This window comes from Nothobranchius furzeri, chromosome 1, assembly GCF_043380555.1.
Source record: "Nothobranchius furzeri strain GRZ-AD chromosome 1, NfurGRZ-RIMD1, whole genome shotgun sequence".
In the NCBI taxonomy this organism is placed as follows: domain Eukaryota; kingdom Metazoa; phylum Chordata; class Actinopteri; order Cyprinodontiformes; family Nothobranchiidae; genus Nothobranchius; species Nothobranchius furzeri.
Window position 1 is genome coordinate 111,001,256 of NC_091741.1, and position 13,621 is coordinate 111,014,876.

Consider the following 13,621-nt stretch of genomic DNA (forward strand, 5'->3'; position numbering starts at 1 on the left):
TCTCCAGCAGAGGAAACCATGACCAAGGTGGTCGATAAAACAGTTGAGACGTTACAGGGAAGCTGGCTGTAAGAAAGCAGGATGCTGGACTGAATCTATTAAAAAAACATGCTGTGGTTTGTTCTTCATCCTTGACCACACATCTCATATTCTTCTACCAAAGCTTGAGCTCAACGTCCAGATTGTTTTCTGTCTTTTTGAGTTGCTTCGGTACACTAATTCTGTCTTGTTTCCTGGAGGCTCTTTCGTGTTTCATTCATGTTTGTTATTGGGGAAGCGCTCGATTCTTCGGGGGGGGGGGGGGGGGAGGGGGGGGGGGGGTTGATGGCGTCCACACAGTAATATATATAATCAGCCCCATAATCAGGCATTTCTACAACCAGTTCAACAGGTAGTTTGGCCAACTCCTAAAAACCAAACTTCTCCTTCCTTTTTGAAACGTTGTATCAACACAAGGTTTTAGGTTGGGATGTTTGAAAGGATTAGGATTATTAGGATTTCGGCTCATAGAGGGCCATTCAGGAAAAATTCCATCATTGTTTCTCTTCGGTTTCTGTTCTGAGCTGCTTTTGACTCCTTTCTCTATTGGAGAAACCATGACCAGTTTTCTGAAACTGGTCAGTAATGGGCCATTCCCATCTGTACCGGGTCGGCCCGGGCCGGGTAGCGTAGGTTGTTTACATATCTGGGTGGCCTGGTATTTTTCCGGGCCAACCAAGGCTCATTCTCAGCCCTCTTCTCGGGGGGGGTCTGCTTCAGGCTGACCAGGGCCAACACACCCACTGCTGACAGCAAATCCACACCTTCCATTAGAGCAAGCCTCTGATTGGTGGGTAGAATCAGCCCACATGGGCTTAAGGCAAGGATGTGTGGAATCAACCGGGCCAGGCTGGGGCCGACTGGGGCTACCCGGCCCGGGCCGACCCGGTACAGATGGGAATGGTCCATATGTTTCACACTAGAACACCTTGGTAGTCTTGAGACTTTATTGTGTCTTGCACGAGCTTGATTCCTTCATGCCAAGTGTAGCAATTCAATCCCAAAACAAAAGATATTTTATGTGCCTTCTTTAAATATGGATCTGATGTGACCCCAGATTTATCTCAATAGTCATTTTCATTAGACATGACAAAATTGTTTCTCCTGGACATTTTGGGGCTTGTTAACTAAATTTCTGAGCCTTTTTTTTTTTTAATGGAACCCATTATGGTTCAATGTGCAACCAATGGCCACATCAAAAAGCAACAAACTGCAGCCTTTGGAGTACAGCTGGAGAGTAGCTGGATGGCTGGATGATTTATCTGTCTGAAAGGTTGCATTTCCTCTTCTGTCCACTTCCGGGCAGGCCAGCTCAAAGAAGCAAAGTGTAGTTTTTACCATTAATCTCTGGAAATATCCATTGAAATGTTGTAGTAAATAAATGAAAAGATGCCCAATGGTAGAAAAAATTTGGCGGTATCATAACATAACCATAAAAACGGGGTCTAGAACACATGGAGCAGGTCTACGTCTCTGGGTGACACCATATTGGTAAATTGATGAATGGTAAATGGCCTGTATTTGATATAGCGCCTTCTAGAGTCCTGGAACCCCCCAAGGTGCTTTACAACGCAATCAGTCATTCACCCATTCACACACACATTCACACACTGGTGGGGATGAGCTACAATGTAGCCACAGCTGCCCTGGGGCGCACTGACAGAGGCGAAGCTGCCGAGCACTGGCGCCACCGGTCCCTCTGACCACCACCAGCAGGCAAGGTGGGTTAAGTGTCTTGCCCAAGGACACAACCACAGCGACAGACTGAGCGGGGCTCAAACCTGCAACCTTCCGATTACGGGGCGAGCACTTAACTCCTGTGCCACCGTCGCCCACAATTTTTGGGATGGATATTGGATGTCATGTTTTCTTCTACGGAAGTCTGTGAGGACAAAATGCATTCACTGATTTGTGACATATGGTCACAAAACTTTCACTATTAATAAACGTTGTTGTTTACACATTTACCTCTTTACTCGTTGCCAGTAATGAAAGGGAATTTGATGTTCTTGTTAGTTTGCTGGAGGTTGCACTCCCAGGGATTTTTGACCCTAATAGCCATCCGCTGGTAAGTTCTTATTTGAACACAAACATAATGCTTGCTGGGGGTGATTTAGCTGTACTGCCCCCTATCACCAAGGAAACTACACACTGTCACTTTAAGACACATTAACTTTTTTACTTTTGAATAACATTGAAAGCAGTGCCCACAGGAACAATGAATTCACTTGGAACATAGTATGATGTTTGTATGAGCTCCTCAGACAGCACTGCCCTTTCCAGTGGCAGATTATTTCCTTTTAAACCGGCTGAAAGCCTGATAAAAAGCTGGAAGGCTTATGTGATGATTAAGAACAAATTCTTCATTTGAATTATGACTAGGTTGCAGGACTAATAGGATACTCATGGTCACCAGCCAACACATTTGTCCAAACCTCCATAGCATAGCTTTTAACTGAGTCATCTCTGGTAAGAAATGAAACATTGCTGGATTAAGTCCTTGGTGCACACCCATATCTGTATAATTTACACTCCTATAGTAACTCAACAGTAGGTAGATATGCCAAACATTGTTTCATTCAGAGATGTTTATGGGTTCGCTCAGGCACTTGAGTATATTTACTAAATCCTTTAAAATCTCTCTATGAAGCACAACTGTAGTGAGCAAGATTAGAATGTGGAATGAAGACCTAAAGGCAACAGTCGGCTGTAAGTCCAGCAGCTTTGGAAGAAAAAGATAGATGCTATGGAAAGACGATCTCCCTGGGGAGCATACTTTCACTACAGACAGATGGCCTTTCAAATGTCTGCTAAACATAACTTATGTATGAAAATTGGAATCACAGCAAGCCAACGTGTACATGTTTACCATGTGTTAACACCTCAGGTGGCGTATGCCCTGATTAGCAAATAAATGCTCTCCTGCAGCTTGGCATGGAAGAGCAGTCACAAAGAAACACAAATGGAGTGCAACAGTTGGAGGTTGCAGTGTCTTAATATCCTTAATGAATCATGTAAGGAAGGCACATCACCGTCGAAACTTGTTGGAAGAGCTCAGGCAAATGATTGCATTGGTCAAGGTTCATTAGTCCAGGAGAGGACGGTGTCACAGTAAACTACAAAAATGGTGGATTTCAGTAAGTTGACTAATATGTGATTGTCTGCAGTAATTCATGCTTGGAAAGGCGAGAAAAAACCCAATGAAGCCAACTCTCAGTGGCAGAGTGTCCACCCTGGGACTGGGTGATCGGGGTTGAAATCTTGGTCGGGTCATACCAAAAACTTTTAAAATGCGACCCAATGCCAAAGGGGTTGGGGGGTTAAACCACCAAATAGTTCCCGAGCATGACTGCAGCTCCCCTCTCCCCACGGGGACGGTCAAATGTGGAGACCAGTGTGTGATGACTAATGGTACTTTAACTTCTGATCATGGAACAAACACACAGAAAAGATGGTTGACTAATGTAGGCCATCCATCAACATCAGGATATGTTTGAGCAACTGAGAGGCTAAATTAGATTATTATGAGCTCTCTTTTTATTTTAACTCGTCTTCCACAGAAAAGTGGAAACCCAACACACAACTACTAACAAAGGTAATTCAAACAGGAATTCATTTCCACATGGAACCTGCTGCTAATAGAGACAAATTCAGCCTGCTTTTTCTTTCTAGTTTGATCATCATCGTTGATCATTTCCATTGTAGGTGATCGTGTTTGCAGAAAACCCCAATTTAATTCAAAATGCACTGGTCTACTGATCATGCAAAGGTTTAGAAACAAATTATTTATGTAATCCCACAAAATAACATGTTGCAACAAAAGTTTTACACTTAACATAAAAAATTATTTAGGCCAGTGAGCCTCAGCTGGCGGTCCACGGGCTACATCCAGCCCGCCAGATCTTTTCTCCTGGCCCCCAAGCCCTGTGGGACCTAACGGTCTTTGAAGTTTTGCAGCAAACATCATGTCCCAAATAGCAATTATTATTTAGGTTCTGCAAACACCATTAAATCTACAATCAAAGAGTTTAGATGGAAAACTAAGCCATTTTAAATATTAATAAATTAAGTTACAATACTTGAATTTAATTTTAGAACAGCATCTGACCCTCACGGTGTCTACTGGAAACGATTTCATTGAAGACCCCTGGTGCATTTATTTATTCAGTAGAAAACCACGAAGAGATTTGTTTTTAGGACTTGGCTGTTCTTTTAACGACTCAAACATCTTGACATCAATTCACCTACCAACATTTGTTGACAGGTCATGGATTCTGGTGAACAGGGTCTCTTTGGTGACCTACAGACCACTGTATCCACCATCGCCATGACAACCACCTCAGCTTCTCTAGCGCCCCCTAACGATAGTCGTCACGGACATCATCAGGTGAGTAAACAACATAAACCCAACCATTCTGAACAACATTGCTGTTAAGGGAAACTCTGCTGTGGTCTAAGTGTTCCACAACAGGATTTAAAGAGCAAGTCACCCCCTACAAGAAACTCACTCCACTCTCACTTCCTGTTTGAAAAATGCAACAAATGCTGTTGCCTGGCAGACCGAGAGGGCGGAGCCACTAACAAATACACACAAACAGGCTCGCAACAGCATTGTGACATCATAATGTACCAGCTGTTATCATTGTGCACCTCTTAGCCAATAGCGATGGCAGATTTAAATTCAAATGTAGTGCAGAGTTTTTACCTGACGATGGCACAGCACTGACAGTTTTAGGTAGAATCTTAAAATTCTAACTAAGATGCACTAAAGTGCCAAATTATTGACTACACGTGCCTACGGCACAATTAGACACTCATTTATATAGTTTATCAGCAAAAAGAAAAAGTTAATTTGGGGATGACTCGCGCTTTAAGTAAAATAATTTTGCTCACAAATGTATGCAATTATTTGCTCTTTTCCGGTGTACTTCAACATTTATCCTGAAACTGAGTAAATGCACACAAAATCTTAAAACTAGATCATTTGCCTAATATAGAAATCTAGAATTACTGCAGCTAATAAATTATTATTTGCATTGAAATGGATGTAACTACAACACTAGTGTAAAGCTTTGTATTTAATCAGGTATGGTGGACACAGAAACCCTGTTAGCATTTCTCTGCAGGTTTAAACCAGTCCTAGCTGTAATCAAATCTAAATTTAGTTTCGGTTTTACGCCAAATCCCTCCTGTTTGTAGCTGATTGCCACAGTTAAGCCTGTTATATACAGTATTAACTTGTAGCTTTTGCTGGTGGCTTTTTTTATACGGAGGAAAAATCTGAGGAGAATAAAAATGTGTTGGTACAAAATGCTGGCTTGATCTAGTAACTACAGGAAGAAGATTCTGTGTCCTGGTTCTGAGCTAGTCCACGCCACGATCTGTCCCCATCTCCAAAACCACTTACTCAACAATTGAATCGTTCATAACCCAAAGCAGAAGCTTATTACTAATTGTTGTAGTTATGAATGTAGGTGGACATGTACAATTTAAAAGCATTTTCTTTACTTTAGTTTGGTTTCTGTGGATTATCTGGTGTACATCATTAGTCCTGCAGTGATCACAAACACCATAGAAGAAACACCAGTGGTAGCCCATCCATAGGAGGTGCTGGGGTGCTGTCCTTCATGATTTGAAGGGACAAAAATTATCTAAAAAGTAGATAAAACTACAATATACTGTATATTCATATATTTACCATAAATGTGTCCGATTTGCTTAATAGTGTGTGCCTATATGACATCTGAACAATTTACACATCATTTTCAACAGCTGTTTCTCATTAAACAGTGAATTTCCTCCAGACACACTCGTTTCACTCCTGAGGTGCTGGGAAAAGCACCCTGAACTGCTGCTAAACAGCCAATTACACTTGGTTGCTAGGGAGAACTGGAGAATTTTAGGCCAATCAGCATCTGTGAATTTAATGCCCCTGGGGCACTGGCCAACAGCACCCCTGCAACAGCATGCTAGAAGGTGCTGGATCTCATTTTCCCTTTCTCTGTCACTTCCTCATTCACACACACACACACACACACACACACACACACACACACACACACACACACACACACACACACAAAAACAGGATAGTGATAGTGCCACCTAGTGGTGGAGCTGAGCATTGTGCTATGAGGTGTGCATGCTTTGAGCAGATGTTTATTTGTGACATACAAGCTGCTGGAGACTGAAAAATTTAGCTGGAAAACAAACTAAGAGCAATGTAAAATGTAAAAAAAAACAAAAGAAATTATGGGCTGCAGTTGTTTTTAAAAGCTCACACAGTAGGCTGGTGTGTTTTTGGAGTATTGTCTAATTTATCTGTAAAAACTTTTAATTTGACTATTTGTAAAATTGCTAATTTGGAGAAGAGAAATTAATGATTGTTTTCAAATTAATTCGTCATTTAAAAGTGTTAATTTAAATACTTAATAGGGAATAAGAAGGGATATTTTTCCACATTAGCTATAGTCGCACCAAGAATATTGTTCACCAGCCACCGCTGGAGAACACTTCTGTTTTCCGAAAGTGATTCAGCCAGCTAAAACGTCAAGAAGCGCCAACCCAGGGGGCCGGGGTATAAACGCTATTGAAGGGCACAAACTTCACCCACCAAGAAATTCAGTTTTCCGACTGAGCAGATCAAAATTCACCTTGACAGTTTAGTGCTCAGAGCTTTATCTTTTCTCACTGTGAAGCATGTTGCATGGCGTGAGAGCCTGAGATGTGTGCGTCATTCTCTGTGTGTAGGACTGTGTGCTGCTACTTTGCTTCTCTGTCTAGTTGTTTTGTTGTGGTTCGTGTCACCAAAACTCTATTTAGGTCATTCTGCTTTACAGAAATTGAGAACAAAACTGAATTTCAACTAATGATGGGATCAAACCACATTTGAATTAACAGTTTTGTGTTTAAACCACACATCTTTATTAAATGATAAATGGCCTGTATTTGTATAGCACCATCTTAGGGTTCTACACCCCCCCCCCCCCTCCCAAAAAGGCGCTTCACAGCAAAATCAGTCATTCACCCATTCACGCGCTGGTGGGATTGAGCTCCACTGTAGCTGCAGCTGCCCTGGGCCACACTAACAGAGCGAGGCCTGCCAAACACTGGCTCCACCGATCCCTCCGATCACCACCAGCAGGCAAGGCGGGTTAAGTGTCTTGTCCAAGGACAAAACAACAGCATTTTCTGGTCGGAGCCGGGATTCCGATTACTGGACAACCCACTCTACCTCCTGAGCTACTGCTGTCCCTGTCCTCATTGCTCTGGATGTAGACGACTATGTGGGAGAAAGTTTTGATTGTAGGCCAAGTTCTATGCTAACTATGTTGATAAATTACCTGTTACATTTGCAGCCTTCTAGAAGCAGAGTAGCAGCATCTTAGAAGGAAGTGAGTTTGGTGTAGCTAGTTCAGTTCAGGTGTGTTTAGGAGTCACCACCAGGGAGGGCTGAGGCTTGCTAACAGCACCAACTCATGTCATAAGCCTGGTTTATGCTTGTCCATGAGCTCCGCAACAGAGAGACACACACAGTGTGGGGAAGGTTTTCACATTCGAACTTCTGTTCAGGCAGCGGAGTGTTGCAAAGCAATTACCCGCCAGGACAACAGAGGGCGTGGCGTTTTTTCTGTGGTATCCTGTCACCATAACACTCATGTATCTGGTTCACGATAGTGTATTTACTATATAATACATATAAATATACTACAAATATGTAAACACATTTATATATTTCAGAGACTTATGGGCCATTCCCATCTGTACCTGGTCGGCCCGGGCCGGGTAGCCCCAGTCGGCCCCAGCCTGGCCCGGTTGATTCCACACATCCTTGCCTTAAGCCCATGTGGGCTGATTCTACCCACCAGTCAGAGGCTTGCTCTAATGGAAGGTGTGAATTTGCTGTCAGCAGTGGGTGTGTTGGCCCTGGTCGGCCTGAAGCAGACCCCCTCGAGAAGAGGGCTGAGAAGGAGCCTTGGTTGGCCCGGAAAAATACCAGGCCACCCAGATATGTAAACAACCTACGCTACCCGGCCCGGGCCGACCCAGTACAGATGGGAATGGCCCATTAATAACACAGACAAATTTTTCCTTCATTCTCCACCACCTCTTCGTGCGATCGCCACCTCCAAACCCACGTTTCCCGTCATGTCCGTTCACGTTTGCTTCGTATTCTGTACTCCTTCTCCCATGGGTGAATAAATGTTCATATTTTTGGACGTTTTCCGTGATGCGCACATCAATCTGTTCTGGGTCTGCTGCTAAATATTTGTTTACTTTTTATCGGAGCTACAGCAGTGCTGGTGACGAATATACAAGAAGCAGTGTCCTGACCAATCACAAGCTTACGGTCTCCGTCACTTTGGACGAATGTTTAAAATTGTGAACATGACTCCGTCACCCTCTGTGAGCCCGTCTGAGAGCCCTTACACCGACACATAATGGCGTTGCATGTCTCCGCACCGACGCGAATGGAGAAGTATATATCAGCCATTATAGCTGCTAATGCTTACCTGTGGGTGTAGTAAAGCTTATCTCTGAATAAAATGATGAACTAGATTATTTTTGTCTATTAGCCTAGTCGCAGTAGTCTCCAACCTTTTTTCCACAATGACTGCCTTGCCTGTGTCTAAGACAAGCCAGGACCTCATAACTCCTACTCATTCCCATATGCACACACATTAAAATCATGCAATGCAAATTTTTCATGTTTTTAAATCATTTTCTTGAGCCAGTATGAGCTAAAATGACCCTTTACAGGGCTAATGAAATTTCACTCAGACCCCCACCGCACCCTGGCCAGAATATTGCACTTGCAACTTTAGAGTGGTGGGCCGCCCCCTGTTGGACTTACTAAAAGTGGAGCGGACATGACAGCTGTGTAGTCTGCTAGCACATTTCCTGCATGTTTTAGATCATGAACACAGCTAATTTGTTTGATTTAGTGATGAACCGCTCCTAGTAAATATGGAACTAGAATCGGGACAATATTACATGTAACTTGTACCAAGCTTTGTAACCTGTAACATGTTTTGCAAAACATAACTTTTGTTTTGTAACACGTAACATTTGGTGCATAACATGAAACTTTCATTTTGTAACTTGCAGAAAACAATCAATGTACAAGTTTCAAATCACAACTCTCAAAACACACATCTCAGTCTGCAGTTACAAAACTCAAGTCTACAAGTACAAAACATTTTGTCCCAATTCTAGCTTCCTTCCAAAGAAACAATGACAGGCTTCATCTGACCAGCCAATCATGAGTCTTGGATTCCTGTCGAAGACAATTCCTGTTGGACACAAGCTAGAATTGGGACAAAATGGTTTGTACTTGTAGACTTGACTTTTGTAACTGTAGGCTGAGATTTGTGTTTTGAAAGTTGTGATTTGAAACTTGTACATTGATTTATTTTTCTGCAAGTTACTAAATAAAAGTTTCATGTTACGTACCGAAGTTATATGCCACAAAACTAATGTGCCTGTTACAAAATAAAAGTTTCGTGTTACAAAATGTGAATTACATGCTACAAAACAAAAGTCAGTTACAAAACATGTTACAAGTTACATAACTTGGTACAAGTTAAATGTAATATTGTCCCAATCCTAGTTCCATATAGTGAAGGCTAAGGAGACATTTCAGCTGTAAGATTAAGGTGTTAAAATGATGAACTACACAGCAAGGAGATGAGTTTCACTTTTGGTTTGGTTTTAAAAACTGACATTAGGGGGTGCTAAAAGCAAGCCCAAACTACATAGGATCCCTTTAAAAGTGATTAATTACAACGATTATACAGGCATAAAGAGTTAAACTCTACAAGACTTGTAAATATACAATCGGATGTGTGACTGATACTTTATAAATGTAAATTTTACGAATATAATCATAGTAACCTAAGCACTGACTAAATTGTGGAGATCCCCTGGAATCTTGTGGGAACCCCATAGGGGCGTCATGGACCCCAGGTTAGGAACCGCTGCTTTTGGGTGATGTGGTTTTAATAAATTAAATAAATTCATATTTTATATCTAATTTCTTAAGGTGCTGCCTTGGCTAATGGAACATCACTATCTAAACATCATTGGGCTCTTTTCATTACAGGTTGCCTTGGCAATGGAGATCCCAGACTACAACCAGATGACCTTGCCACTGGGAGGCGGTCACACTGCTACAGCAGCCCAAATGCGCCATTTCTGCCGCAGCTATGAGTTCCAGCTCCCTCCACAGCCTTCCTCCATGTCGCCTCCCCTTCCACCAGTCTCTACGGTGCGGTTCGCCACTCTGGGTCCCACGGGACGCCATGTGTACTGCAACATCCCCATGACGCTGCTGAATGGTCAGGTGGGGAAAACAGCTGTGCAATCTGGGATTTTTATTTTGTCTCTAGATAGTCTGCAGGTATCTGCACAACACATTGTTTCCTTACATGTCCGAACCGTTGTTATTTGCATGTAATCAGAGTTTATACCAAATAAAAATGAAAGCCCTCTTTTCTCCCCAGGGGTTCAGAGCAGTTCACTGGGGAACAAGAGGTCTGTTTGAATAAAAGACAGTATGAAAAAGCATCTAATATGTGCATTTTATCCAGCCTAGTGTGTATTTATTCTAACAGACTGGGAGATAATATTATTGTTGTTAAAACACAGGTTCTTGTAGGTTTGCGTTAGCACTAATTCGTCTCATTCTTGTGGTTCTGTGTTTCCCAGGGGCCTCAGAGCAGTACGCTTGGGAAGAAGCCAGACCTCCACCTGAACAGCACCTTCGTACCACTCACCAGCAGAGAACTAAGCTCTGACATCTGGTAAACTGACTGCTCAACTGGCGCTCTTTGAGGAACAGTGCTGGCTCGATTGGTCAATCTGCTGGTTTTCGTTGAGTTTTTGGACTTTGTACAGACTGCGCTGGTGTTGGATGCGTTTTCAGAGAAGACTGCTTCTGGAGAACTTCATGCCATGCTGGGAACTTTGTCAGGGTGGATTAAACGTGGCATCATACTCTTCTGGTTAACTGGATCCAGAAAAAATATACCAACAGTCACATTCTGCTTTGGGACCAGTAGCTGGTAAACCAAACCAGCTGGGATATCTGAGGTCTGACCATTGGAAAAATAATCCTACTGACAACATGCCTTCTGGTCTTAAAAAGTGGCCTGACTTGTCGTACTGATGCAGTAGGCAGATGCATAGAGTAAAGAACAGAGAAGAATGAACCCGCATTAAGGAGAATGTGCAGAGATGAGTTCTCGATGTCCAGAAAGTGGTCAGATCGTATCTCCTAGCACAACAAAGTCACAGCTGTTATTAAAACCAGTTATTAGTTATTCAGGCAAAGGTGTCAGATGTCATTCTGAATGTAGTTCAGCTTTCTGAATCTACTTGTTGACTAGGTGGTAAAGAGGTTATCAGCAATGGTTTTGGAACACTATACCACTTTGAAACATCTAGTCAACCTCCTGAAATACAACTATACGACTAGCTATCTGGTTTTACCCACAGAAATGTAACCTGCTGATTTCCAAAAATGGCAAAACCTGTAATGGGAAAGCACAAATACCTGGAAAAATGTCCGATTCGTCTTGACCCTATCCCAAACTGGTTTCTACAGCTAGCTCCTCAACTCACAGTAGAAAACTGGAAACTAGTCAACCTTAACGAGAGAACTGGTCAGTAGAGCAACCTTTACTACCAAGCTAAAAGTATACCTGACTGGAATTTTTGTACTTGCATGACCACCCATTTAGATAAAGAGAAAATAATCAAATTACCATAGATGAAAGGCGATGACATAGTGGTTTGTTGCTCACTCACCAACATGGTATGTTGATCCGGAGTGGGGCTTTTTGTTCTTTCTGGCTACGATGCAGTTCAAAAGCTCTGATCAAAGGGCAAAAGGACACACTGCTTTGAAAACATCTTCAATATTTATTTGTCATGTTTTATTTAAGAGGGTCAGGAATTGTTTTTTTCTAATGAAGCTTTGTTTTTATTGTTTGTTACAATAATATCTGTACAGCTTCCATTACTTATGTATAAACCTAAACATGATGGTGACTTGTTCTCTAGAGTTTCTGTTAGCATCCACAAGACGTCCACGTGTTCCAGAGCTGGGATTTTTTTTTTTGTTCCCCTCCTTATAGACGAAGGGATGGTTGGCCTTACGACCCCACTAATGGACTGATGTCATGAATCTAACCCTCACAAAGGAGCGCATCATCACAGAAATGGCGGAACTTCAGCATACATTAAACAATGTTCTTTTTTTGGAGCTTTAAATGAAATAGATGACCATAATATTTAAGCAAGTGGATAATGTTTTGAATTTACACAAAAGGTATTGTCATTGTTTTCTTAGAACCAATGAATTTTGGTTATTTGAGATTGTTTCATACAATAATTATAATATGAGTTGTTATATTCGATGGCAATATAAAGTAGTTGTTCCTTTTTTTCTTTTCTGAACATTTCTTTGACTATTCTACGAATATATTGGTTGCGATAATTTAATCAAGAGCAAATAAAAAATACGTTAGCTGTTTTATACATTCTTGAAGTCTGGAGAATTGTTCTTCCATCGGTTTCTCGTCCCTTTATACCAAATGAGGACCAGCCCACTCCCTCCCTGTTCAGTCTTACATGGTGCCTAATAATTCTGCTGGTCATATTGATTGCACTAATCTGAAGGATTTGTTCAGTTAGGTGGAGACAGACTCGTGTTCTTATGTGCTAGGAGAAGTGTCACACTCGGGTGAACTAAGCCATACTTAAAGGATTTGATTCATGCATAGCCTATACTCCAACACAAAAAGGGAAACAAGAAATAAATCGCGCAGTGATTAGTTTGAACACGTCTTTGACGTTAGTGCAAAATTCACAAATTCGATTTCAGTGATAACAGACCAGGATGAGCTAGAGCTGAAATCACATGACTGGGTTTGACTGGATTGTTCTGGACTTTCTGTTGGTCTCTTTCAGTTATTAATAAAAACAATGTTTGTTGCCACAGTTTTACGATGGCAGCTTGCAATTAAAGATTCATATAATCAGAGGCGTGGACTCGAGTCACCTGACTTGGACTTGAGTCAGACTTGAGTCATTATTTTAATGACTTCTGACTTGACTTGAGAAAATCTATAAAGACTTACCACTTGACTCGGATTTGAATGCCAATGACTTGCGACTTGAATTGACTTGCATCTGTTGACTTGATGAATTGAGCAAATTTGATATTTTAGCACAAAGGTGGCTCGACATGGACAAAAATGTGGGCTTGATTTACTGCTAACTGCAGCAGCACTTTGTTTATAATCAATCAGCACTTTCTGCTTGTTTGAGCAAATAAATGAAGCTTTAAGAAGCTTTATTTCTGGAATTTATTTATTATCACCGTCATTAAATTGAAGTTGGACAGATGACTTGATTATGACTTGAAAATTCATAGTTAAGGAATTGGACTTGACTTGGACTTCCACATCATTGACTTTGGACTCGACTTGGACTTGATTGTATTTGACTTAGACTTGACTTGAGACTTGACTGGAAAGTCTTGTGACTTGCAAAGCAGTGACTTGGTCACACATCAGCA

At 41.7% G+C, this 13,621-nt stretch overlaps 1 protein-coding gene across 2 annotated transcripts in view; it reads left to right on the forward strand.

Annotated features, from left to right (window-relative positions):
* The window catches only part of il1rapl2 (interleukin 1 receptor accessory protein-like 2), a 713,182-nt gene extending 700,601 nt beyond the window's left edge, over positions 1 to 12,581 (forward strand). Inside the window, exons 16-19 of one of the 2 annotated variants that reach the window (XM_070553197.1) lie at positions 4,304 to 4,426; positions 10,142 to 10,381; positions 10,542 to 10,572; positions 10,747 to 12,581. In XM_070553197.1, coding sequence (XP_070409298.1) covers positions 4,304 to 4,426; positions 10,142 to 10,381; positions 10,542 to 10,572; positions 10,747 to 10,835 — 483 coding nt within the window. In that variant the 3' untranslated portion in view covers positions 10,836 to 12,581. The remainder of the gene's footprint in view (positions 1 to 4,303; positions 4,427 to 10,141; positions 10,382 to 10,541; positions 10,573 to 10,746) is intronic. The other variant, XM_070553198.1, reaches the window with a different exon arrangement.
* The last annotated feature ends 1,040 nt before the right edge of the window (positions 12,582 to 13,621 follow it).